The sequence below is a fragment of the Poecilia formosa genome, unplaced genomic scaffold, assembly GCF_000485575.1.
Source record: "Poecilia formosa unplaced genomic scaffold, Poecilia_formosa-5.1.2 Scaffold168, whole genome shotgun sequence".
NCBI lineage: Eukaryota > Metazoa > Chordata > Actinopteri > Cyprinodontiformes > Poeciliidae > Poecilia > Poecilia formosa.
Window position 1 is genome coordinate 1,283,715 of NW_006800107.1, and position 27,137 is coordinate 1,310,851.

The 27,137-nt window shown below is 45.6% G+C and overlaps 3 protein-coding genes across 4 annotated transcripts in view; 2 read left to right on the plus strand and 1 right to left on the minus strand.

Moving 5' to 3' along the window:
* Nucleotides 1–12,572, plus strand: part of LOC103146823 (AT-rich interactive domain-containing protein 1B-like) — a 24,371-nt gene extending 11,799 nt beyond the window's left edge. The window contains 19 exon segments of the mRNA XM_016677862.1: nt 703–775; nt 1,271–1,505; nt 1,583–1,660; nt 1,734–1,862; nt 2,520–2,856; nt 3,485–3,603; nt 3,691–3,794; nt 4,467–4,610; nt 5,216–5,425; nt 5,496–5,703; nt 6,432–6,567; nt 6,663–6,847; nt 7,678–7,822; nt 7,904–8,020; nt 8,263–8,344; nt 8,678–9,404; nt 9,910–10,040; nt 10,118–10,550; nt 10,674–12,572. Of these exon segments, the coding sequence (XP_016533348.1) occupies nt 703–775; nt 1,271–1,505; nt 1,583–1,660; nt 1,734–1,862; nt 2,520–2,856; nt 3,485–3,603; nt 3,691–3,794; nt 4,467–4,610; nt 5,216–5,425; nt 5,496–5,703; nt 6,432–6,567; nt 6,663–6,847; nt 7,678–7,822; nt 7,904–8,020; nt 8,263–8,344; nt 8,678–9,404; nt 9,910–10,040; nt 10,118–10,550; nt 10,674–11,719 (4,639 nt within the window). The 3' untranslated portion in view covers nt 11,720–12,572.
* A 722-nt stretch (nt 12,573–13,294) lies between these two features.
* tmem242 (transmembrane protein 242) lies at nt 13,295–19,252 on the minus strand. Of its 2 annotated transcripts, none has more exons than XM_016677874.1 (5): nt 19,178–19,252; nt 16,923–17,048; nt 16,154–16,254; nt 14,562–14,699; nt 13,295–14,320 (listed from the first exon to the last, which is right to left on the minus strand). In XM_016677874.1, exons 2-5 carry the CDS (start codon nt 17,005–17,007, stop codon nt 14,186–14,188), a joined length of 459 nt encoding a protein of 152 aa, XP_016533360.1. In that variant the 5' UTR covers nt 17,008–17,048; nt 19,178–19,252; the 3' UTR covers nt 13,295–14,185. The 2 variants fall into 2 exon arrangements, with proteins under 2 accessions (XP_016533360.1, XP_007564901.1); XM_007564839.2 differs by lacking the exon at nt 19,178–19,252 and adding an exon at nt 18,158–18,235.
* zdhhc14 (zDHHC palmitoyltransferase 14) lies at nt 18,170–26,953 on the plus strand. Its single transcript, XM_007564840.2, has 9 exons — nt 18,170–18,462; nt 19,168–19,328; nt 20,245–20,388; nt 20,524–20,661; nt 22,458–22,506; nt 23,441–23,543; nt 23,616–23,725; nt 24,645–24,753; nt 25,286–26,953. The coding sequence occupies exons 1-9, from the start codon at nt 18,170–18,172 to the stop codon at nt 25,709–25,711; spliced, it is 1,533 nt and encodes a 510-aa protein (XP_007564902.1). The 3' UTR covers nt 25,712–26,953.
* Nucleotides 26,954–27,137: the final 184 nt, after the last annotated feature.

Sequence of the window (27,137 nt, forward strand, 5' to 3'; positions counted from 1 at the left end):
TCTGGTTCAGTTCTTTAGGTTTTGGTTCAGTTAGCAGGTTCTGGTTCAGTTCTTTAGGTTTTGGTTCAGTTAGCAGGTTCTGGTTCAGTTCTTTAGGTTTTGGTTCAGTTAGCAGGTTCTGGTTCAGTTGTTTCTCCCGTTAAGTGTGTCGCCTCCAGCTGCGATCCGTCCTCTTTCTCGCTGTCTCTTCGTCTCTGATGTTGCGCCGCCGTCCTCTTCCTCTCGTCACTCCATCTGAAGTTGTGCTGCTGATGCGGTTGCCGTGGCGACGGCTGGTTTGAGAAGATCCTCAGCTGTGCTGAGAGGCCTCAGTAATGAGCAGAGCAGAGATCAGAGGTTTCTGAGGTTTCCTGTTTGATTAGAGAACGTCCTCCATCTCATCTTGTCTCGTATGGAGGAGGATGAAGTAATCACACACACAGACACACACACACACACACACACACACACACACACACACACACACACAGACACACACACACGCAGACATGGCCCAGTCTGAGGCTAGAATCCAGTAGATGGATGATGAAGCAGCGCTGCCACAGAAATCTATTTACCAGTTTGATTGACTGCTTCAATCAAACTGTCTCTGCTCCATCTGAGGCCTTTGGGTTGCTATAGCAACCTGATTCTCCTCTCTGACATCAGGTTTCATCATCTATTTTGACGCTGGTTGTTGTGAGCTTGCCGTGCTGCTTCCAGGAGTCTGGTTCTGGTTCTGGTTCTGGTTCTAATCCAGGACTCCAGAAATGGGGCGATCAGAACCGATGCAGCTGTAAACATCTGGTTGTATCTGGTCCTCGCAGAGAAACACAGATGACTGATTGGTGGAGCTGTTGGAGGGGGAGGGCTCTGATTGGCTGGTTTAAAAGTTTTCATTTTGTCTTTTTCTTTTTTGTCTATCTCTTATTTTTTCTTTTATCTTTTTGTTTCTTTTTTCTTTTATTCTCTTTCTTTCGTCTTTCCTTTCTGGATTTCTCTTTTTGCTTGCTCTTTTTTTCCTCTTATTCTTTTATATTTTTCTCTTTTTCTTTCTCTTTTTCTTCTTGCGGTTTGTTTCCGCAAGAAGTTTCTCTTTCATTTTTCTTTTCCTTCCATCTTTCTGTCTATTTCTTTTTCTTTTTTCTATCTTTCTATTTTCTGTTTTTCTTTTTTTCTTCATCTCATTTTGAGCAGTATTGAATATTTAGTTAAAACTGTTGATGTTTTCCGCCTCCACGTGTTAAGCCCCACCCCCCATTGTTAAGCTCTGCCCCTCTCTGTCCTCCAGGATCTCTCCCGCTCCATCGATGACCTGCTGACCGGCACCGAGGCGGCGGTGAGTTCAGGGGCCTCCGGTTCCGGCAGCACTCAGGGCGACCAGGGGACTCCGGGGGCCCGCTCTCCTTTCTCTCCCCACGTTTCGCCGCGCCTCCCCCCTCCGGCCCGAACGGGTCCCTCTCCGTCCCCGTCGCTGTCCCCTGCTGGGTCCCGCTCGGGGCCCCTGTCTCCCACCAGTGGTCCAGGTGGGATGAAGCTGATGAAGATGATGAAGACAAGTGCTGTGACCTTGTCGTTTTAACTCTGGTTCTGTGTGTTTCAGGCCCCCAGGCGGGCCCCCAGGTGTCTGGATCAGACATCGGCCCCCACTCCTCCCAGTCAGCCATGACTCCAGACCGAGGTTCGGCCCCTGCCTCCATGTTGGGCCCCAGAGCGTTGATGTTTTCTCTGATCGCTGTTTGGCTCTTCCTCAGGTTTCCCTCCCTCCATGCAGCGCAGCAACCAGGGGCCACATTTCGGCCCCATGTCCCCCAACCCAGCACCGGCTGGCCCCGGGCTCCACGGCTCCTACCAGCAGGGCAGCCACTCCTACGGCCCCCCAGGTGGGACATGAGCAGAGCTGATAGTCACAGTTACCTGAGCTGCTGACTGTCTGATCACTGGGATCAATTAAAATGTCTGATTGAACTTCTGTTATTCTTTAAAGTTCTTTGATACAATATTTGTTGTGAATTGGTAATAATAAATAAATTTAATTGAATTATTATGAAATATTACTTCTTTACTGGAGTAAAAATTGCAACTTAATTGAATGAAGATCAAACTTGTTTTAAAAGTTTCACAACAAAACTTTTAACTAGATTTTATGAAAAACAAAAACTTTATGAAATCAATTTCTTTTATATTGAAAGGAATTGGTTGGGAAAAACATTTCTTTTGCCTGATTTTGTTATTTTCTACTTGTTTTTTTTTTGTTTAATAGTTTTGCTGCTTATATGAATTATTTTCATTTTGTTCCTTAAAATATCAACATTTTCACATAAATTTTTATTTCGGTCTGATGATGTAATTTTAAAATATTTATTGATGTTTTGATTATTCACTCAGGACTTGAGTAACTTTTTAACCAAATACATTTTTACTCGAGTAAAAGATTTGAGTAAAGTTTCTTATCGAGAAACTAGTCGTGTTTTGGGCCCCTGCCTGCTCTCTGCTGTGGCCCTTGAAGCTACAGAGGAATAAACTTGTGTGTTCCTCAGGTACCTACCCTCGGCCCCCTCACTACGGCGGGACCCCTGCAGCCGGCTACAGTGGCCCCTGCTCGGGCCCCAGCCTGGCTAACAGCATGGGGCTGAACACCGCTGGCCCCATGCACGGGCAGGGCCCCTCCACCCCGTCGGGCCGAGGCCCCGGGCCCGGAGCTGGGGGCCGCCCCTACACAACTGGACCCAGCACCGCGGCCCCCACCTCTCCCAACATGCCGCAGGCCACCGGCCAGGGCATGAGGCCCCCTGGGGCCACCGCCAGCTGCAAGCCGCCAGACATGGGCCCCAACTCTGGACCGAGCACCAACGCCTCCCTCAGCGCTCACAGCAGGTGAGAAACAGGAGACACTCTGGAGGAGAGAGCGCCCCCTGCTGGGTGGAGGCCAACAGGCTGATCTCTGTCTGAAAGTTTAAATATTGTGGACAGAAAATAAAAGATGTAAAGGAAGCCATGACCTCTGACCCTATGACCTCAGCTTAAAATGAAAAATACAACAGGATCCAATTTCCATTTTAGTTATTTTCTTTTATTTTATTATTCTCTAAAAAAGAAATTACAAACGACAGAAAAGTGGCTTTTATTTCACTCATGTCTTCTACGAGTTTTAGAGCCAAACTACGAAATTTTTGTTTAATCATGAGAAAAAGCCATAAAATTTTATAAAAACAGTGTCTTAAAATGATGGATTAAAAGTTTTTTTTGTTTGTTTTTAGGATCTGAGTGAGTAGCTCAGTTCATGTGTTTTTTTGTTCAAAGTAGAATTTTATTCTTCTTCTGTGGTTGTCAGACAAAATGGCCGCCCTGACATCACTCTGAATTATGGGAACACACAGACTTTATTGGTGCAAAAGAAATCCAGATCTTTTCAAAAAACAAGAACTATAATAACTGACAAAATTGATTAATCACCCAGAGTTACCTCTGGGATTAATATTGATCGGTTTTGTTTAATATCCAGGCAGGGCAGCTACTCAGCTATGACAGCGATGAGAGGTTCTGGAGGTTATGGAGCTTCTGGAGGTCCGTTCAGCAGCTCAGGCAGGATGACCCCTCAGGGCCCGCCTTACACCGCTCCAGGTAGGAATCATCAGCACCCAGGAATCATCGGCACCTCAGGGATTATAATCCATCATCTGTGTTTTGTTTTTCTCTCCATCCCTGCAGGATTAGGGATGATGGCGGCAGATGGGACAGGAAGTCATGACCTGAAGCAGCGGGTTGAGCTCCGAGACGCCGTCGGTTCTGCTGCTGATCCAACCAAAATGAAGGTTGATTTGATTTATTTCTACAGACTCATGGTCCACATAGACATAAAAAAGAACAAAGACATGATACACAACAACACATACAAAAACCTCCTGGTTTAAATGATTGATTAAAAACAGCTAGTAAAGGAAAATATTAAATTAATATAGATTCTGAAAAAATGAAGTTAGAGGAGAGAATAAATATAAACATTATGTTAACTAAATACAGATTATGGAAAGTGAGAAAAAAATCTACAAATAAAACGGGAAATAAATATTAGAAATGGATAATCGGCTTGGATTAATTTCCCAGCTTACTTACAGTGTAACTAAACCCCAAATCTATTTTTTACAGATAAACAGTCTCCTTAAATGTTCTATCTTTATACATCTGTCAAGTTGTTTAATGATGCAATATTTGGTCTCAAACTGTCTCAGTGCTGCCCTCTTTGGCATGAATGTTGGTACTGCAGCTGAATTTTCCTATTGGTTCCAGGTGGTAGACGTTTACATCACTTTTCTTTTCTTTCCAAACAAGCCAATTTCTCATATTTAATCTTTAATTCCTGAAGAAACTAATTTCCACCATGTTGCTTGGCAGCTCAAATTATTCCAGGACCAAAACTGTTCAGTTTTTTTTAGTAAAAACTTCCTTTAAACCTGAGTGTGTGGCCGGTGTGTGTTTTGCAGCAGGACAGCTACGGCTCGCAGTGTGTGGTGCCGCCCCCCAGCGCCGCCTGCCCGATGTCCCCCAGCCCGGCCAGCGTGTCGTCCTGTGTGGGGGAAGACAGCGACAGCATCGGCAGCCCCGCCTGGCTCAGGACCCCGTCCAGCCCAGTAAGCCCCGCTCACAACGCTAAAGAAATGTATGGAGAGAAATTTGTGCCAATATTAATACTGCAAGCAAAGAACATGTTTCAAAAACTCGATAAATTAAGTCAATGATAAAGTCAGAATTTGAAAAACTTATCAGTCAAAAAATACGTTGTGAAAGTAATTTGCAATATATTTGGAGTAGTTGAACCCACATTTGTGCAGATTTTATTTTTTCCAATTTTTTCATATTTCAGTTCTCTTTGTGAGCGCAGCACTTTCTACTTTTAACACAGATTAAAAAGTATTACATTTGTAAAACTCTGTCTCAAAAGAAAAAATAGAAATTGGAGAAATAATCTGAAAAAATAATAAAAAAATAATAAAATCTGAAAATCTGTTACTGTAGGTTTAACATTTGGAAACTCAGACATTAAGTTTTATTTTTAAATGTTTTTTTTTTTGTTTTTACAAATTTAAATTTTTGAAACGTTCTTCACTTACAATAATAATATTGTAACTAATTTCTCTCCATAGAAGTGTAACAGTTGGTAACTGAAGTTATGTAAAGAGACAGAACCATTTTCCTCCGTTTGTCCTGAGTCTTGATCCGCCGCCTCTCTCAGCAGAAGCCCAACGTGGCGACCATGACCAACGAGAAGATCACCAAGCTGTACGAGATGGGCAGCGAGCCGGAGCGCCGCCTGTGGGTCGACCGCTACCTGTCCTTCATGGAGGACAGGGAGACGCCCGTCGCCACCCTGCCGGCCGTCGGCAGGAAGCCGCTGGACCTGTGCCGGCTCTACCTGGCGGTGCGAGCCATCGGCGGCCTGGCCATGGTGAGATGCTCTCCTCTCGGTTCTGCTTGGTTCTGTCTGGACCAAACTGGACCGTGTTTCTGCTCCTCAGGTGAACAAAAACAAGAAGTGGCGGGAGCTGTCATCGCTGCTGAGCGTCGGGACGTCCAGCAGCTCGGCCAGCTCCCTGAAGAAGCAGTACATCCAGTACCTGTTCGCCTACGAGTGCAAGATGGAGCGAGGGGAGGAGCCTCCGCCTGACACTGGCGCCGGGGACGCCAAGAAGGCCCTGCAGGTCAAGGGTCAACCGCCTTCTCCTGGTAAGACGATGCTGAACTGTAAGAGGAAGCAGCTGCTGTCAGGGATCCTGTTTCATACACACACACACACACACTCACACACACACTCACTCGGATGGGATTATGTAATGGACTTTCGGTGAGCTGTCAGCCGTGAACTCAGTGTAAATATAAACATTAGTGACCTCAGTTTGACCCAGTTACCCACAATGCCGCAGTGATTCCACTCTGCAGGGACAACAAAACGTGTTGCTGATGATCAGCAGGAAGAACTTCCATGGATGGACCATCACACTGATGGAAATGCGTTTTCTTTTTATTTCTTTTTTGCAACATTTTAAAAGTGAACAAAATTCACATGACAGTTGGATAAAAGCAAAGTTACTGTCTCTGTAGCGCCAACCTGAAGGTGACAGTCACACAGTGTGTGTCCCTGACCTTTGACCTGTACAGGTTCTGGACAGATGGAATAATTTGTTTCAGCCTTATTAAGCTGGAGCCATTTTGGAAAGAGTCAAGGATAACTAATTATAACCAGTTTAATTTTGGGATCTAAATTTTGAAAACATGAATTATTTTGCAGTGATGATGTTTATTACTGACCCCACAAAGATATGACACATAATTATCGAGTAAAGATGGCTCCGGTTTGTAGGATTAAGGCGTTTTGGGTGGAGGCGGCGGTCAGGTTTGTGTTGAGCGTCTAAAACTTTGAGGACGTATCGACGCCATTTTGTTTGTCTCTGCAGCGAATTCGGGCTCGTTTCAGGGCCCCAACACGCCCCAGTCCAGCAGCTCCTCCCTCACCGACGCTCCGGTGGACCCGAAGCCCCCGACCCGCTCGTCCACCCCGCACAACCAGATGGCTGCCCAGCCTGGAAACAGGTGGGGGAGGGGCGTCTAAAGCAACATCATGTCCAAACCTTCTTATTAGCTCGTTTTCTGTGAACGTGACTCAGCATTTGTTTGTCTGCCTGCAGGACCATGGGGGGCGTGAGCGTCCAGGACCCGTTCTCTGAAGGCAGCGACCCGGCCTTCCACAGCAAGCGGGGCCCGGGGCCCGGCGGGGGCCCCTACCAGCAGGGGGCGGCTCCAACAGAACCCTGTTCCGCAATGAGAATGCAATACGACGCCAGCAAAGACCCGTATGGAGCCCCGAGGAAGGGTGAGGAGAGCCACTCAGCTCTCACTCGTAACATATTTCCCAGAATTCATAGCAGGAAGTGGAATAAACATCTGTTTCTTTACTAATAAACAAATGTATATAAAATTCAAGCTAAAGCTAGGCGTGAGAATTTATCCTTATAATTTGTTGTCATAATTAGACCTGTCACAATAATCATTAATCACAGGATAAATTTAAATGAGCTCAATAATTTCCATTTGTATAATTTATCGTTTTTATGTTTTCTCTCTGCTGGTCGGTAGTTTGGTGCTTTGGTCTCAACTGGACCTTTTTTTGAAGGATAATTTTGCCTTTTAGAAACTTCATAATTCATTTTATTTTGTTATTTGTTTTGGATATTTAAAATGTCTTCCAAGTCTTGAGTTAAATGCTCATAAGAATTTAAAGCTTATTGATCTTTGGGAATGTGTTCTTGCATTATTATATTACTTGAAAATGGTCTCAAAACAAGAATATTATCATTTATCGTAATAATGTACAGAACAATTTATCATCCAGCAAAATTTATTGGCCTAGCCAATTGGCCTAGTGAGAATGTTGATTTATATTCTCGATTAGTTTCACAAAATATCCCGTTAAAGTTCTGAGTCCATGTTGCTCTCCCCTATGAGAGACCAGACTGAGGATAAATGTTCAAACTGAAGAGGAGCTCTGCTGCCCTCTGGTGGCCACGTATGGACAGCATCCACTTACATCCACTTGCATCACTGCTTGCATCTCCATCAGTGTTCAGTTTCCCTCCTTTCAGGCAGAAAAACTGTTTACGCAGAAATTGAACTGCATCCTCAAAGGGATTTTGGTTGGTTCAGGTCCGGTTCCCGGCGAGGCCTTCGGTCAGAGCCAGATGCCCAGCGGTGCGATGCAGGACATGTTCCCCCGCGGACCCTCCTCCGGCCCCCTATCAGGGATGGGGCCCAGGCCGCAGTACCCCTACGGCCCCGGCTACGATAGCAGGTAAGACCCGGCTCCGCTGTCGCTCCCTCATGCCAGGTCTAAACCTGAAACCGGCTGAGTGTTGGTGCCACTCTGGTGCAGATTGGACAATGTGATGGGCCCAGAGGGAAGCATGGCGCCCCCTGGCGCCCAGAACAGCATGGGCCCGTCTGCCAACGAAGCCAGCATGTATCCCCCCAACAGATTCCCCCAGCAGAGGTGAGAGAATGTGATAAAGCTTTCAGTTTAACTGAGAGGCGTTGCACATGGCTGTCTGTTAGGACCCCTGCTTTTTCAATGCATATGAGGCAGAATGGAACAACAAGTTATCATCATTTAATGGATTCTAATAGAAAGATACTAATGTACATCAGAATCGACACAAACTGTCCCACTTTTTTCTTTTAGATGTAACCAGGTTGGTGTGATGTGGTTGAATAAAACTCAGTTTCTGTCTTCAGGCACGGACACGATGGATTTGGTCAGCAGTATCCTCACAGTATGGCCTACAGTTCCCATCAGCCCCTTTACCCCCAGCAGCAGGTGAGTGCTCTGTACCTGTGACCCAGGAAGTGATCAGTGACGATGTGTGTAATGATGTCTGGATCACTGACATCGGTTTTCACAAAAATATTTCAAAATCGTGACGGTCCCTGACGGCCCCTGACGATCTGGGTCCCTGACGATCTGGGTCCCTGACGATCTGGGTCCCTGACGATCTGGGTCCCTGACGATCTGGGTCCCTGATGGTCCCGGTCCCTGATGGTCCCGGTCCCTGACGGTCCCGGTCCCTGACGGTCCCGGTCCCTGACGGTCCCGGTCCCTGACGGTCCCGGTCCCTGACGGTCCCTAACGGTTCTGGTTCTGTCCCTGCAGGGCTACAAGCGTCCGATGGAGGCCATGTTCCCGGCTGCGAAGCGTCATGAGGGCGAGGCGTTTGCCGTGCAGCAGTTTGGCTCCCAGCAGCCGGACCCTTTCGGCCCCTACGGATCCGGACCTGGGGGGTTTTCAGGACATGAGCGCCGGCCCGTCCCCGGGCAGTACCAGTACCCATACGGCCGCGACCGACAGGCCCCCCCACAGCACGGCATGATGGGATCGGCCCCTGCGGCGGCGACGGACGGGGGGCCGCAGCCCAGCTTGTGGCCCCCCAGGACAGAGATGGGGATCTTGTACAGCCGGCAGGGCCAGGGGCCCCCCTTCCCAGACCAGGAGGGCCGGCCCCCACACGACACCCAGTGGGCCCCCAGTCACCTGAACCAGTGCCAACCTCCCTTCCCCTCCCACTCTTCTTCCTCCTCCTCTTCCTCCATGCCCCCTCTCCCCTCCAGGCAGCCCCCCTCCTCTTTCCAGGCCACGCCCACCATCCCAAATCACGTGACCCGCCCCCAGAGCCCCTCGTCGTTCCCCCGTCCTCCGGTGGGCTCCCTGTCCCCCAACGGCGCCCCCTACCTGCCTGTTAAGAAACCAGGTGTCCCCACCGTTCCCCCGGCCAATCAGGGCCTCCCCCTCGTTTACAGAGAGGTCGTTTTCCCGCCTGGCTCCGTGGAGGCCACACCCCCCAAGCTGAAACCACGGCGACGGCTAACGGCGAAGGACACAGGTGAGACCAGCGCCGCTCCATAGAGGTCACATGACCAGGAAGCCATCCTTAAAAAGTCTTAAATGTCTAAGATTAAGGCCTTAATTTAATTTGCTGTTGCGGCTACCGCTAACTAGCTGTTAATATACACTAGCTAGCTAACTATCTCCAAATGATAAAGTGAGCTAGCTGTTCATGTTTCTAAAGTTAAGGCCTTAAAACGTCTTAATTTAAAAACAATAAGTTTAATACATTAAACAGGGGTTTTAAATTTTGTTGAGGCAGAAATATTTAATCTCATATTCCAAGTAGTAATATTTTTTTGTGAAACATTACTGTTGCATCTTCACTGCGTTCTGTGGCTCAAGGCGGTTGCTAACTGCTGCTAACTGATATACCCTTGCTAGCTAGCTAACAACTTCTGAATATTTCTATTATGATCTTAAATTTAATTCATGACGGCCTTAAAGTCTTAAATTTGAGTTGGTGAAACCGCGCTGAGCCTCACTCTGATCGGCTTCGTCAGGAACGCCGGAGGCCTGGCGGGTGATGATGTCACTGAAGTCGGGGCTCCTGGCGGAGAGCACCTGGGCGCTGGACACCCTCAACATCCTGCTGTACGACGACAGCACAGTGGGCTCGTTCAGCCTGACGCTGGTGAGGCGCCGCGCCTGAAACGCTGAGCTTACTGAAGTTTTTTAGATCAAATCCAAACGTTTGCTTCTCGACTGCAGCTGCCCGGGTTCCTGGAGCTCATCGTGGAGTTTTATCGCCGCTGCCTCATCCAGATGTTCGGCATCCTGCAGGAGTACGAGGTCGGGGCCGAGGGCCCGAAGATGACCCCCGAGGAGCCGGGGGAGGCGCCGTCGCCGCTCCACACGGAGGACGCCAAACCTGAGGATTCCCCTCAGCAGAGCAGCAAGTATGACAAGCGGCCAGTCAGGGTGGAGGAGGCCGGGCAGAGCTGGGAGGAGGTGGAGCGCCGGGCCGACCCGAGCCGACCCAACGGCTTCATCAGCGGCCTGCTGCACTGGAAGGCCGGAGGAGGAGACTCCACGGCTCACATCCAGACGCACTTTGAGCCCCGAACCGGAGACTTCAGCCCCCCAGACCTGGAGCAGGAGGAGCAGCGAACCCAGGAGGAGGAGCAGATGGGTCAGCAAGGAGGTAAACGGGTCAATATGGGGCTGAGCTCCCAGTCTGCAGCTCTGACTGGTCTTCAATGTCTGCTGTTTCAGACTTTGCAACATTGATCAGCTGCTCCTGGTTGTTGCTGTTTCTGCTCTGCAGGCTCTCCATCTGAGGTCAGAGGTCAGCGCCCGGCCCCTGCGGAGGCTCAGAATCCCATCAGCCTCCAGGAGGACGAGCCGCGCTGCTGGGACGAGGCGCCGCTGTCCACCGCCGAGTCGTGGCAGGACTCCCTGGCCAGACGCTGCATCTGCGTCTCCAACATCATCCGCAACCTCTCCTTCGTTCCCGGCAACGACGCCGTCCTGTCGCGCCACCCAGGCCTGGTTCTGATCCTGGGCCGGCTGGTTCTGCTGCACCACAGCCACCCGCGCAGGAAGCGGGCGCCGCCCACCTACCAACGGGAGGAGGAAGCGGGCCGGGCCTGCAGCCGCGACGAGTGGTGGTGGGACTGCCTGGCGGCGCTGCGAGAGAACACGCTGGTGACGCTGGCCAACGTGTCGGGCCAGCTGGACCTGTCGCAGTACCCCGAGAACATCGTCCTGCCGGTGCTGGACGGGCTGCTGCACTGGATGGTCTGTCCGTCCGCCGAGGCGCAGGACCCGTTCTGCGGGGCCAGCGGCGCCGCGGCGCTGTCGCCTCAGCGGCTCGTCCTGGAGTGCCTCTGCAAGCTGAGCGTCCAGGACTGCAACGTGGACCTGCTGCTGGCCACGCCCCCCTTCAGCCGCCAGCAGCAGCTCTTCGCCACGCTGGTGCGCCTGGTGGGCGAGCGCCGCAGCCAGGTGTGCCGGGAGATGGCGGTGGCCGTGCTGTCCAACCTTGCGCGTGGCGAAGCCACGGCGGCCCGGGCCGTCGCACTGCAGAAGGGCAGCGTGGGAACTCTGATCGGCTTCCTGGAGGACAGCCTGGCCGTGGCGCAGTACCAGCAGAACCCGCACGCCGCCGCCGCCATGGCGCCAGAGCCGCCCAGCATCAACATGATGTGCCGCGCGGCAAAGGCGCTGCTGGCCGTGGCGAGCGTGGAGGAGAACCGGCCGGAGTTCGTCCTGTACGAGAGCCGGCTGCTGGACATCTCGCTGTCGTCGGCCCTCAACTCGGCGGTGGCGGCCATCATGTGCGAAGTGCTGTTCAAGCTGAGCCGCTCGTGACACACAGACCACCATGGAGCGTGCTCAGTGGGACCCACCGGGTCCGATTCTATTTTTATTTAAAGAGACAGAAAGAAGTTTTTACGTAGAAATGAAAATATATAAAATATATAAAGCTCCTCGGTTCCATCCACAGATGTTTATTTGGGGTTTTTAAATAATTTTAATACAAAAAAATATTTAATACTTTTTAATTTTCTAAAAATTTTCAGTTTTTTGTTTTGTTTGAACCAAAGTGATTTGACGGACAGCGACGGGGATGGAATGCTCTTAATTTTTTTTAAACAAGCGTGCTCATTTCTTTCCGTTTGCAGGGCTGCTCCGTGTGGGCGGGGCTTGCTGTTTGTGGGCGGGGTCAGGGTTGTAGATAAACATCCTTTTTTTAACGTGTTATGACGGAGGAAACACTGATGTTCAGTTGTGTTCTTTGTTCTGGTGCAATAAGTTTGTTTTGACGTTTTTTGTTTTTTTTTTAAATGTGAATTTTTGAACCATCCGCAGTTCAAACGCCGCTTCGCCTCCGCGGAATGAGGCGATGTGGGCGGAGCTGCATCCCATTCTGTTCCCACCAACATCCTCCTGTAAATATGTACATTGCAGCTCCAGCAGAGGGCGCCGGTCACAGCGGCTGACAATTTCAGGATGTGTCCGAGGGAGGCGGGTACGTTTGATTTGACGGACTGCGTGTACAGGCTGTGGGGGCGGGGTTTCACCGACGCCGCTTCAGAAACAGTTGTAAACAAATGTAAAGAGAGAAAAATGACTTTGTTTCTTCAGTATGAGATCTTTATATGTTCCACAACATGTTAAAGAATAAATGTACATGAACTCTGGTTGAGCACTGTGAACAGAGCGCCACCTGCTGCTTTTCTTTGACTAAACCGGAGCGGAAAGGAAAACCTGAACGGGAGCGTCACTGTCAAACAGCTAACAGTGATGCCAGTAGTTAGCATTTTTAGCTTGTCCACATTCATACAGCTCCATGTCACCTTGGATGATAAAATGTTGAAGTTTGATGCTTTTTGCAATCCAAAAAAAGAAAAGAAAAACAGTCATAATTATGAGATTAAAAGTAATTTGTACCACCGCAGGTCTGCATGACTTGAATAAACGGGTCGATGTTTTGAGGACACATTTAGCTGTTGTAATTTAAGCGTTGGAGCAGAAACAAAAACATTCAGGCTTACATTTGTCTTACTAAAAATCTGACAGTGCTGGACTGTTAGTTGAAAAAAAATAATCTTTGGTGCCATGAGGTTAAGATGTTAAAACGGATCAATAAAGCTAATTTCTTAACTAGTATAATCAAAGCCTATCAAATTAAAATTTGGAGACATTTTAAGCTAAAGTTTAACATCAGACTGTAAAATGGAGAGCAAAACCAGAAGAGTTCAAATCTCACAGATCAGGAGCTAGAGATGTAAAGATGCATAAAAACTGTTACAAGGATTTATTTAGTTTACAATTAAAACAAACAAAATGGATCACAGTGATATCTATACTTTTTCTCTTTGAAAAATAATTTCTGAAAATCTGGTAAACAGTTCCCAGTAAGAAGCAAGACCCTTATTTTTCTTACCATTCTTGACTTTTCCTAAGTTGGAAAAATCAGGATAATCTTTTTCAAGTCTCAAAGTGTTTTTCTCCAGAAATATCTGGTAAACCCAATGGAACCGAGCATGGAGCCCTGAGGAACTCCATGCAGTTGCTGAAAACCTGTGGTGGGCACCGCTAACTAAAACGTTAGCTGTGCTAACTCTAAAACATGAATCGTGAACATTAGATCTGCTAACACTATAGCGCTACAACAACATAGTATTCAGAAGAAGCTAATGCTGAAGCGCTAACTTTTTCTTCCAAAAATGTACAAATCTGCATTCATCTTTAGAGTTGTATTCCTTAGTTTTACTATTCTTGCTTGCAACTTTACACTCAAAAAATCATGCCTATTTATAAGTCACATTGATCAGTCCCACCACCATTTCATGATCAATTTTGTAATTTTTTTTCAATCAAAATTACTGATAAAATTGTTGTTTGACTTTTTGTTACTTGCCGTATTAATTGGAGGAAATAACTTGACATCAAATAAGGCAATACTTGCGTAACATTTGCAGGGGTTTGTTGATTTTGTGGGATCGCAAAAATCTGGAGGGACTGATTAATGTGATTTGCCTTTAAACTGGTAACTTGATAAAACATTTAAACACAAATGTTTTCTTGAAGGTTCTACTATGTGTTCCTTTGGAGATTAGACGGCCACATAAGTAGCTTTGGTGAGCCGGATTTGGCTCCCGGGCCTTAAGTTTGACGCATATCAGAAAAAAATCCTCCATAAAACTTAAAATTTCACAACATTTAAATATTTTTTATTTACAATATGTGACTGTTATTGTTCTGGTATGACTTTATCTTCATAATTTTACATTTCCCAGCTGTAAAATCTCCACAGGGTCAGAATGGTTTTCAGTCTCTGGCTGATCCCTGTGGTTTGGACCCTAAGATGGCGTCCCAGTCCAACGGTTCTGATCCGGCTGCGGCCTCTGGATTCCTCGGGATGGCCGGGAAGAACGACTCCATCTTCTGTCTGAACTCTGCCAACTGCAAGAGACAGGGAAAGGATCAGAAACCTGCAAACATCCCACAATATGTCCTCTAAACTGAGCTGCATCCAGAAAAATACTTTAAATATTTATTCACCTTTTTAACCAATGTAAACATTTTTTTTAATTTTACACATTAATTTGAAGTCATTTTCAGTTATTTTTGTGAATTTCAATCAATTGTTTGAATTTTCTCCAGATACAATCCAAACTTTCCTGTTTATTAGAAACAAACGTACGCTGTGGATGCCGAGAGCTTTCCACACGGCGACGCTGAGCAGACCCACTCCACACCAGGCGTACAGGGAGCCCCAGCCCAGCGCTCTGAGGGCCAGGGAGGCCCCGGACTCGGGGGCCACGGCTGTCGCTGCCACACCCTGCAGAGGAAACATGTTTTCAGCAGCTGGTTGGGTTCATGTTACCTTAAGAAGGAGATTTTCCTTCTATCTGCCAAAGCTGTCTGATGGCAACCAATAGGATTCTAGAGACGGTAACCATGGCGATGTTAGAAGAAGCACTAGAATTTCTGTTCTAGCACAGGAAACTTTATGACCAAATATGGACAGAACTCTGCAAACGTCCAATCAGATCTCAGGGGGCACATGACTCCTGCTGAGGAAATCGTTCACACTAACAGAGTCGCTCGCAGTTTGGCCCCTGAATCTTTAACCATTTTAGATTTTGGCCCTTGAATATTTGATCTTTTTTTAACTTTGGCCCTTTTGTCATAAGATTTTTACACTTTGGCCCCTGATGAAGGTTTAATTCCAGAGAGAAATATGATTTCCTGACGTATTTCGGTTCGGTTCTGTTTTCTAGTAAACATACACAAAGCTGCCGGGGCCCCCAGCTCAAATCAAATCTCCCGTCAGACGACAAAGCCCGCTGTGTGATGGAAATAGAACGGAGGAACAGCGGCCGGATTGTTCGCCTCAGAAGGACCAGAACTGCCGCCTCCTTCTCAGAACCGCCACCAGATCGAGAGTCAGGAGGGAAACGGACGTCATCGTTTCACAAACACAGCTTTAACTTTTCAAACCGGATTAGTAGGAAGAGTGATGCTCTGGAGTTCACACCAAACATCAGGCCGTTCTGCTTAAACTCACACCAAATCCTCCTAATATCAGAATATTAGCAGAATAAATTCAGACATTTGTAAAATTGTTTCTAAGTTCTGCTACCAGTAACAATTAAAGGTGAAGTATGTCCTGATTTGTAAAATTGACACTAAATTACAACTACAAGATAATTAAAACTCCTCAATTTGTGTTTATTTGTTTTTGTGTAGGAGACAAAATAGCTACTTCATTTTACAAATTATCACTTTTTTCTCGTATTAGGACTAAATTATCGTATGGTTATTTGTCGTGCGACTTTATTCTCATAATTTTTTTCTCATATTACGACTTTCTTTTCATATTATTACAACTCCATTCTCGTAACTTATAAAATTACAACTTTTCTCGAATTATAACTTTATTATTGTAATATGACTTCTCTTGGTATTACGACTTTCTTCTAGTATTATTACAACTTTATTCTCTCAATCTTGCAACTTTTTTCTGGAATTATTGACTTTTCTTTTCTTATTACTTTATTCTCAAATTATGAATTTTTTTTGGAATATAACTTTATTCTCATATGACTTTTTTTCTCAAATTATTTTTAGTTTACTGTTGTATGTCTTTTTTCCCATAAAGTTGTGAGTTTAGTCTTGTGATTAATTTTTTCCCAGTCTGGCTCTAACTCTGTCTTATTAGTCCAGTTTGCGTGAAAATATTAACTCCATTCTTCTTTCTGGAAAACATTTTTCCCGCTGGGCTGACTTTACCTTACTGAACCACTCTGGGCTCTTCTTCTTGGCCAGCGCCAGCGTGGAGCCGAACCCAGCGATCATCCCCGCCGAGGCCACTGTGGTCAGAAACACCGCACCTGCAAACAGGAAGCCAGGTGAGGAGTGATGTCACAGCAAACAGGAAGTCAGTTGAGCTGTGATGTCACAGGATTCAGCTGCTACATCAGCAATCACTGACATAAAGGGGGAAAACAGGAGATTCTCTGTGTTTGGACATCGGTACCAGGTTCTGCTGATGACCCAGTTTGGACCTTGCTTCAAATTTGATAAACAGAGGAGATAATAGTGCAAAACAAGCCCGCAGCATCACACCTCCACCACCATGCTTGGAGGGACTTATGAAGCTAGTTAAATACCTTCCTGTTTTGTTGTGAATACTCCAAATGTTTGTTGATATGTGTCATACTCATATTATTACAAGTGCTTTGACATCAATAACTGCAATAGCAGCATCAATAAAATAGAAAACACACTGAAACTGAAAAGTGCTGTTCTCCAATGTCACGGTGTCTTTCTGATCTGATATTACACGAAAACAGTGGAATCAGAGTTTTGTCTTGGTGGGTAAATTATCAGCGGAATAGTTGGGGGCATTTCAAAAAGTCCTCCTTATACATGTCAGTGACCCCTGACCTCTGCAGCCGCACTCAGGTGAGCTGAACCTTAAATCGGTAGATTTTTGACTGAAGTTCGGCGGCAGCGGCTCCGTTTGGTTTTAACCTCCATTCAATCTGCAGCTGCTCACCTTTTAACACATGATGTCCGTCCTTTTCATCAGTATCACGGTTTGTTCTGACAGCAGAGTCTCCGCCAACATCCGCGACCGTCATGCTGTTTCGGTCCGTCTCCGTAAAACGTCCGGGTACAAACACTAAAAATAGGAATCAGATATTATTTTCCAGGGAATTAGTGAAGAAACCCCACAGAAATATGACAACTTCACTGAAGATACCTTATAGGTTTTTATTTTCACTGCGTTTTAACGACTAACCATTTTAACCAGAAGATAAAGAGCCAGAATCCTGAACCAAAGATCGTTTATTACTTCTTGAGGCGGATTAAACTGGACACTGAAAGCAAGGGACTCACTACAGTATAATATCTTTTAAAATATAATATTTTACATATAGAAAGCAGCTATGAAAGCAATGTAAATGTAAAAACGTTAAATAGAATATATTTTAAATATGAATTCCAGCTTGAAATAAAAGTGGGCTAAGAAGATGCCATGTTATTTTAAAAAACGAGCTTTAAATAATAAAGCTGCTTTCATCAAGTTAAAATGTCCTCATACCATAAATAAATAATTACAAGAAGCGCTTATTTGCTATAGTGGTTGCAAATATTTTGTCATAAATTGTTGAGGAAGTTCTAGATACTTTTCAAACTTAGAGTTTTTAGTAAAGTTTAATTTTTGTTTATTTATTTATTTATTTATTTGTTTGTTTGTTTGTTTGTTTGTTTGTTTGTTTGTTTTTCAAGAAATTTTGTTTTCATTTCCTATTTTCTTAATAACCTGACAGACAAAACTGAAGGATAAATACGCTAAGGATGGTCAACAAAGCCCTCCGTTTTGACTGGAAGGTTGTTTTTTGTGTGTAGTGACACATCCTGGTGGTGATAGAGGATCTCCGCAGGCACCAGCGGCTCTGCGGAGGATCGGGATGCTCTTCACCTCCTCCTCTTCCTCTTCCTCTTCATCCTTTTCCTCCTTTCCACGGACGCGGACCATCTGAACGCCCGGTAACCTGGATCACACCCACTCCCATCTAGAACCGGAACCAGTTCACATCCAGGGACTGGGTCCGGAGAAGACGGATATGGTACCGAACCGGAGGTTCTAGCGCGTGCATTTGTTTACAGAACAAATTAATTGTAACAGTGATAAAACCCGGTCGCTTTTGTTTGGGTTCGTGATGGAAATACGGGCTCATCCGCGCGCGCACCTTTGATTATCGTTTCATCTCCGCGCGCGCTCACCTGTCAGGACTCATGTCTCAGATCCAGCACGCGGTTCCGGACGCACCGATCCGGTACACGCAGATCTGCACCCGCAGCAGCAGCTGCTCCTCCCCGCAGACCTCATCCTCCGCCGCCGCCGCCGGCACCGAGCCGCCGTCCTGCACCGGACACCGCGGCCGGACCCCCCGCAGGAAGTGGCAGGTGTTCCCGGGGCGGAACCGGTTCTACTGCGACGGGCGGGTGATGATGGCGCGGCAGACCGGGGTGTTCTACCTGACCCTGGTGCTCATCCTCCTCACCAGCGGCCTCTTCTTCGCCTTCGAGTGAGTCACGTTTGGGCTTAAAGTTTGTATTTCAGAATATTTAGATGGGAAAACTTTACGTTAAACTTTAAATGTTTGTAAAAGTGGAGATTATAATCCTAAATTCATTCAATCTGAAGAGTTGGGTTTTGATTCAGCCTCTTTCTGACACATTTTACACACTTTGGGCCCCTGAATTACTATTCAGCAACATTCTGGGCCCCCAACTTATTGGAAACTTTCACTTTTGGCCTCTAACCTGTTGATTAACACCTTTGGGTGTTAATCAACTTGTCACTAACTTGCTGGTGATGAACATTCTGGGCCCCTAACTTTTGAAATCTAACAATCTGGGCCCCTAATTTGTTGGTGATAAACATTCTGGGCCCCTAACTTTTGAAATCTAACAATCTGGGCCCCTAATTTGTTGGTGATTAACACATTAGCCCTTAACTTTTGAAATTTAACATTTTAGGCCCTTTATGTGTTGGTAATTAGGCCCCTGAATTATTGGTAATTAACAATCTGGGCCCCTAATTTATTTGTAATTAACACATTGGCCCCTAACTTTTGTAATATAACATTTTGGGGCCCTGACTTGTTGCTAATTAACATTGGGCCCCAACCTCAATAAAAATGATAACTTGTCTCAATGTTTTGTTTCCTCCTGCTGTATCGAGCTCTCTGATTGGTCGAAGCGCTCAGCCCGTCTCTCTGTGTCCTCAGCTGTCCCTACCTGGCGTCCAATCTGAGTCCGGCCATCCCGGCCGTCGGCGCCGTCCTCTTCGTCTTCGTCATGGGGATGCTGTTCAGGGCGAGCTTCAGCGACCCCGGCGTCCTGCCCAGGGCGACGCCCGACGAGGCCGCCGACCTGGAGAGGCAGATCGGTAACCATGGAGACACAGATTAGTGGGCTTGTTGCAGAAGTCTGGAGTTTGTTGTTGTTCAGCAGTTTCCCTCCTCCTTCGCGCCGTCGGAGCGCTGAGTCACATGTCGCCTCTTGGTTTCCATGGAAACTGAAAGTCGCCGTCTATTTCTGGAAGTCGGTCATTCCCTGATTTACGTCCTGATGCAGAGAGACGGAGACGATCAAACATGGAGGACGATGATGGCGACTCCGTCAGAGGAAGAAGAAGACAGGAGCTGCCATTTTGTTTCTGAAACTCCAGGAAGTTCTCCTGATTCCAGAGAAACAAATTCATCCATCAAAGATACATCCAACCATCTAAACATCCAACCACCCTTCTAAGCATCCATCCATCCATCCATCCAACCACTCATCCAAACATCCAACAAATCCACTCATCTATGTATCCATTTGTCCATCCATCCTTCTAAACGTCTGTTTGTCCATCCAACCATTCACCATCCATCATCCATTTATCCATGCATCTAAACATCCATCCATCCAAATATTCATCCACTAAACATCCAACCACTCATCCATCCATCAAAGTTTTTATCTTTATTTTATTTTTATTTTATTTCTATCTAGTCGCTCTACTTCAGGAGTCATTTGTATTTCAGTTTTCCTCTTTGACCTCTTAGATCTTGACCTCTCAGGCCTTTGACCTCTTAGATCTTGACCTCTTAGATCTTGACCTCTTAGATCTTGACCTCTTAGATCTTGACCTCTTAGATCTTGACCTCTCAGGTCTTGACCTCTCAGGTCTTGACCTCTTAGATCTTGACCTCTCAGGTCTTGACCTCTCAGGTCTTGACCTCTCAGGTCTTGACATCTGAGGTCAGAGTGTGTTGTACCAGCAGCTGTCACCTCGTCTCTGAGCTGTTGTTTGTTTTCAGACTCGACCGGCTGCTCCAAGCCTCCGCCTCGCACCAGAGAGGTTCTCATCAACGGTCAGACCGTCAAGCTCAAGTACTGCTTCACCTGCAAGATCTTCCGGCCGCCGCGGGCGTCCCACTGCAGCCTCTGTGACAACTGTGTCGGTCAGTTTACCTCGTATGTTTCTGCTTCCTGTCACTTTCAGCCATGGATTTACATTTTTCTCCAATCTTTCATTGAATCTCGGGCTTTTCCAGGTTCTTTAAGCGCTAATTTTTGCCGTTTTTTTATTGTTGCAGAGCGTTTCGACCATCACTGCCCCTGGGTGGGGAACTGCGTCGGACGGAGGAACTACCGCTTCTTCTACCTCTTCATCCTCTCCCTCTCCTTCCTCACCATCTTCATCTTCGCCTTCGTCATCACACACGTCGTCCTCAGTGAGTAACCGAGCTTCTGCCGCCTCCTCACATTGTTTTCTGTTGTGACTCAGCAGCTAATCTCTTTAGAAATCTGCTGAAAGGTTTCTAATATTCAGGAGACAAAACTTTGAGAAAATGTTAAATAATCCAACCTTTAATTCACAGATTACAATGAAAGAGTGTTTAGATAATTATCCCACTAAAAATTAGATAATTATGTTGCATAAAATGAGATCAGAGTGACAGGGAGAGGCAGCTATGCATAAAAATACAGAAAAACAGAAAAAAAGTCTCACTTCAACTGTTTTTGTTTAATTGACCTAATTAAAACCTGATTTTTCTTATAATTCCTGATTTTTCGAAAACTGGAAAATGGTTTAGGTTAACTTCCAAAATCACAATTTTCAAGTCAGAAAATGTTATTTTGCTCCAGAAAACATTAAAAACAATAATAGGATCAGGCATCAAACCATGAGGATCTCCATTCAGATGCTAAAAACCTGTGGCTGTTACAGCTAAAGCTAGTTGTGCTAACCCTAAATCTCTAATCATAAACATTAGTTCTGCTAATGCTAATGTGTTACAACAACATAGTATTTAGTTGAAGCTAATGCTAAGGCGCTAAGTTAAAAACGTTGATACCCACCATGCGTCAATGACACAACACATTTTCAAAGTTGCAAAAGAACTAAACTAAAAATTAGCAGAAGTATTTTTACCGCTCATGAAATCTGATATAAACTCACAGAACCATCATTTTTGGATAATTCATCCCAGTTTTGATTTGTTTTTTCCTTTTTTCCTTGAGGAACTTCATGCAGTTCATGCAGCTAAAAACTACTGGTTGTACCGCTAATCTGCAATAGCACAACTAATCCTGAATATTAGTTGTGCTAAAGCTTTAAAACAACATAGTATTTAGTGGAAGCTATTGCTAAAGCGCTAACTACAACAATGTTGATGCCCACCATGTAAATGTAAACAATGCAAAACTATTTCAAAGTTAGCTTTCAATGCTAGCTCTGCTGTTAGCGGCTTGTTTGCCATCCACTGCTAAAAACTGATACAGAACAGTTTTTTGATCATTCAGGATGAATCTATTTCATGTTTCCTGCTGTTTTTGTGTTGGAAAGGTTTAAACCCGTCACGTTAACTAATTTCACTCCACTGAACCTGGGGGTAGAAAGCAGTTTCTGTGCTGACGGAGGTTTAACCCTGATCACTGGTTTCTGGGGATTTTTCCTGTCATCAACCAGACTCTCTTCTCAGGCTGTTAAAGTTGTTTATGTGGCCCGAAGCTCCAAACTCCAGAGCTGTGAGGCTTTTTAACAACCAGCAGACTGTCTCAGATAAACTCGTGTTTTCTTCTGAGCGCTCCTTGTTTTCTGTTTTTAGCAGCGCTGCTATAAAAAGATGCAGCACAGAGTGGTGACTTTGATCTGCATGAAATTAACTGCAGCCTCTGACGCCTTCACTTCTCCTCAGCGTCTTTGTGTGTTTAAAACACAAAAACAATCCCTCAAAGGTTAAAACTTTGAAATGTTTCTGTGGTTTTATCATGGTTTTTGACCCTTTCCAGTTGCTTGGTTTCCTGTCTTCACACCTCGCTAACTCCATTAGCTCAATGAGATTTAGCTTGTTTTAGCAATAAAACCTTTTTCTGTCTGACTGTGGAGGGATTTTTGTAGATTTAGCTTAAAAACAGCAACATCTTCATGGTGATTCAGATCTTCACTGTAAAACAGAAATATTGGGATGAATGGGTGAACTTTATTAATGAAGTTATGAATCTCTTCTTCTTTGTTGTTTTCCAGGATCAAACCGGACCGGATTCCTGACCACACTCAAAGACAGTCCAGCTAGATATCCTTCAGAGACCAAAGGTTCTGCTTGTTGAGCCAGTAAAAGTTCTGAAACAAAACAAACCGCTTCTTTTGACAGAAACGTCACATTTATACATATAAAACACAAAATTACTTTATTGTGAATCCAGTCTTGACTAAAAAAATCAAGCTGAAAGTGTGGCTGGATGTGCAGCCGTTAGCATAGCTGTAAAAGTGGGAATAAACTTAGCTATAAGTGTAAGCATAGTCGTTAGCATGGCTGTTTAAGATAAATAAGAGTTATTTTGTTAGCGTATCCGTTAGCATAGCTGTAGGCAAAGCTGGATGTGTAGCCGTTAGTGTAGCCGTAAAAGTGGTGTTAAACATAACCACTACTGTAGCCATAAGTGTGACTGTGTGAGTGCAGCTGTTAGCATGGTTGTAAGAGTGGCTGTATGTGTAACTGTTAGTGTGGCTGTAAAGTTACCATTAGCACAGCCGTAAAAGTTACGATAAATGTAGCCGTTAGGATAGCCATAAGCATCTTTATGCTTGGCTGTAAGCGAAGCTTTTAGCGTGGCTGTAAAACTGGCTGTAAACATAGCGGTTAGCATAGCTGTTAGCTGGGATTCATCATCTATTTGGCTGTAAGCAGAACCAATCTGATCAGGAAAAGCTGTAAACATTCAGCCTTTCCAACATGGAGTTCAGATCTGACACAGAAAATCCACCACAGGCATTAATTAGCTCCCATACAGCCCCTCCCCTCCCCGTTTCTGATAAATCAATCCCTGATGCTGCCACCATCTACAGCTCGATATGTCCTGTAATGCACTGCCAAGGTCAAAGTGTCGCCATCCTGACAGGGACATCGGCTTCCCTGATGGGGGAAATGAATCAAATCCAGATGAAACATTTCAGTTTGTTTTCGAGTCGTGAGCCTCCATGTTTGACTCCTTCACTCCGCGCTGCACCATCCTGGAGGTGGTGGTGTGCTTCTTCTCCGTCTGGTCCATTGTGGGCCTGTCGGGCTTCCATACCTACCTTATCAGCTCCAACCAGACCACCAACGAGGACGTGAGTATCCCAGAGCTCCCAGTTAGACCAACACGACCGATCTGATGGATTAACCCCGGTGTTCCCGTTCAGATCAAAGGAACCTGGTCCAAAAAGGAGGGAAAGGACAATTACAACCCCTACAGCTACGGAAATGTCCTGACCAACTGCTGCGCGGCGCTTTGTGGGCCGCTGCCTCCCAGGTCAGCAGTAAACCAGCACTAATGCTGGTACAGGTAACCATGGCAACCACAGATTACTCAGGTAACCAGAGGTAAAGCCATTACCAAGATCAAGGCTAAAGTCTGTCATGGTAACTGATTTAGCTGGACGATAAAATATCCCAGAAGTTATTGAGATAAACGATAATATTGTGCTTTGACACTATTTTCAACTAATATAATGCAAGAAGATATTCTCAAAAATCAATAAATTAAATGTGTTAATGAACATTGAACACTGGAACTTAAGACATTTTAAATATCCAGAACAAATAAACAAAACAAAAAATAAAATGGACTGAAAAAGGGGCTAGTTGAGGCCAAAGCACCAGATCTTTGGTAGAAAAAGAAAAACGATAAATCATGCAAATGGAAATTATTGAGTTTGTTTAAATTTTTGTGCGATTACTAGATTTATTGCTTATTGCAACAGGGCATATATGAAATAGGACTAAAATCTGGGGCAGAAAACAAAAATAAACAACTAAAAACCTGAATCTTGACTAAAATCTGCTTCAGAATCAGGACTAAAAAGAATTTCAGTCAGAACTAAACAAAACCAGAAATCATTACCTAAATCAGGAGAACTATTTTTTATTTAAACATTTCAGCCTAGTCCCACCACTAATATTAATATAGACAGAGGAAAAACAGACACAAAAACCTCTGAACTTCTGAATAACAGCTGTGGATTTCAGGTCAGGAGGGAATCACCATAGCAACCAGTGACCAACCACATTTTGTGTATTAGCTATAATCATTAGCTATAATTCATAGCTAATGATAATAAAAGATAGAAACCTTTAATATTGCTAGTTGCTGCTGCCATTCAACTTATCTGGGATCATCAGTTTGGGTTTGGAGCCGTGACCTCTGACCTCTCTTCTTGTTTGTGTGCCAGTCTGATTGACAGGAGGGGTCTGATCCAGGCCGACACGCCGCAGACCGCGCACCAGTCCAACGGGACCGGCGGCGGCAGCTACGCCCCCACGCAGCTCCACAGTCACATGGTAGGTGGATATCACCCAGGGTGGCTGCAACACGGGGGCGGAACTTCCTGCCAATTCTGCTGCTTTCACGCAGCAAAGATTTCCTTTGTGCCGCTGACATTTTACATTTACTAGTACATCGTTCCCACAAGTCTGAACCGGAGGTGATCCAGCACCACGTCACTGAACCGTCAGCTTGGTAGGAAAGCTTAGTGCAAAGCCTAGCTGAACCATGGCTTCCAGCCCAACTAAAACAAAGCACAGTGACACTCTTCATCAATGTGCAAGAGAAAGAGACATCAACAAAATGGCTGCTGTCAGGATTGATCTGTATGAGACAGAGAATATGGCTTGTTTATTGTTGTCATAGCAACTCCATAGCAATGGTCATGACAATTGGTTACCTACCAAGACGGCTACCAGCTGCAAAGTTCCCAGGAGTGTTACATCACATGCTGTGTATATCTATAAAAAGATGGCGGCACAAACGATTTGGTCAGATCTGAATAAGTTTGGGTTCCAGCTTCACTCCGGTCTCCTCCTGTCCTCCCAGTGCGACCAGGACCAGTGCCTCCAGAGCACCAAGTTCGTCCTGCAGGCCGCCGCCACGCCGCTGCTCCACAGCGACCCCGTTGTTCTGCCGCCTCTCCCCGCCAAGCCTGCCTCGCTGGGCGGGCCCTGCGCCTACCTGGCCCCCGCCCAGCCGACGCTGCCGTCCTGCGCCGGAGACGTCCTGACCCTGAGGGACACCGCCGTCGACTCCCACTGCCACCATCACCTGCACCTGCACCACCTGCACCACCACCAGCACTTTGCCAGCCCTGAGGAGACGCCCTGCGGGACACCGCAGGGAGCCCTGCCCTGCCCCGCCCACATGCACCTGCAGCACCCGGCACCGCCGGTCCGGTATGACCCCGTGACCCAGGACTCACTGCACGAAGACTCGGTCAGAGGATTGGTGAAACTCAGCTCCGTCTGAACCACCGGACAGAAAAACTTCAGGAATGTAACAAAAAACCTTTATAATGACTAAAAACTGATTTATTTTTAATTTTTATTGCTTCTGAGTTTCTAATTCCACCTGTTCAGAGTTTAATTTGGAGCTGCGAAAGTTCACATTTTCACTTTTTGGTGTATTTTATATGAAAAAACAAAACACAAAGTTTTTCATCGGTGGAGAAATGGAAGTCAGACGGTGGTGGGAGAGATATTTGGAGCTAAATACAATACAATCCTGGAAGTGCTGGGATGGCCTAGTCCAAGGGTGGGCAATCCTGGTCCTGGAGGGCTGGTGTCCTGCAACTCTTAGACATCTCACTGGTCCAACACACTTGAGTCCAACAGCTGAGTCACCTCCCAAGTGCAGTCAGGTTCTCCAGAGTCCTGTTAACGACCTCATTATTTGACTCAGGTGTGTTGAAGTAGATACATCTAAAAGTTGCAGGAGACCGGCCCTCGTGGCCTGGAGTTGTCCACCTCTGGCCTAGTCAAACTCCAACTGAGAATCTGCTAAACGTGAAAACTTTCAGAATGAGTTTGAGATGTTTTGTGAAGAGGAAATGTTCAAAGCTGAACAAGAAAAACCTGCAACTGGAACAGTCAAAAATTTTCTGAATAACAAAAGCATGCCACACTTTTCAGATTTACTTCCACTTGCCAGTGAGGGACTACTTTGTGTTCCTAATAAAATACACTGAAGTTTTTGGTTTTTAATGTGGCAGAATGTGGAAAAGGTCGATGCGTATTAATACTTCCACAGGGTTCTGGGTTCATCAGTGCTTTTATTTTGAAATTCAGAACTTTGGGTTGTTTGGTTTCTGGTGTTTAATGCATTCAGGTGACGCAGTTTGAGCTGCACCAGGACCAAAGCCGGACTTCTCTTCTTTCTACCTTCATCTTCCTCCTCAGAGAGGAATTTATTGGACTTTAAATCCAGAATAAGCTACTTGATGATGATGATGACTCCTTCTTCTTCTTTGATTGCTTCTGCAGAGCTATGGAGCTGATGTGGCCCAGCTACACTGCCACACACAGTGTCAAGTTTTATACCGATGATGTCGTCACTGCATTAAATTAAACCATTCTGTGATTTTATTGTGAAGGTCATATATTGTTTCCTTGCTGAAACCCTTCACATTAAAAGATCCGCTGATAAACTTTTACAGAGAAAAACTGAAGTTATCAAACTCCTCAGAGAGAAATAAACCAAACATTTCCTAAATATGTTGTCAGTTTATATTTGATCATTTCTGTTTATTACTATATGGTCCATGGAGTTTAACATTTATTGTGGGTAGTCAGCCTGCAAAATATAATTCCACAAAAATAGAAATGAGGCAAAAGTAAACAAAAAACAAACAATGGAGTTCATCTAACATGAAATGTGTGCATAAAAATGACATTTT

Coding starts and splice junctions, on each gene's coding strand:
- zdhhc14 (XM_007564840.2), top strand. CDS start 18,170: ATGTCTCAGATCCAGCACGCGGTTCCGGACGCACCGATCCGGTACACG. Junction 23,726..24,644: donor TGTGGGCCGCTGCCTCCCAG/GTCAGCAGTAAA, acceptor TTTGTGTGCCAG/TCTGATTGACAGGAGGGGTC. Junction 24,754..25,285: donor CGCAGCTCCACAGTCACATG/GTAGGTGGATAT, acceptor CTGTCCTCCCAG/TGCGACCAGGACCAGTGCCT.
- tmem242 (XM_016677874.1), bottom strand. CDS start 17,007: ATGACGGTCGCGGATGTTGGCGGAGACTCTGCTGTCAGAACAAACCGT. Junction 16,255..16,922: donor CGGACATCATGTGTTAAAAG/GTGAGCAGCTGC, acceptor TCCTGTTTGCAG/GTGCGGTGTTTCTGACCACA. Junction 14,321..14,561: donor AAGCTCTCGGCATCCACAGC/GTACGTTTGTTT, acceptor TGTCTCTTGCAG/TTGGCAGAGTTCAGACAGAA.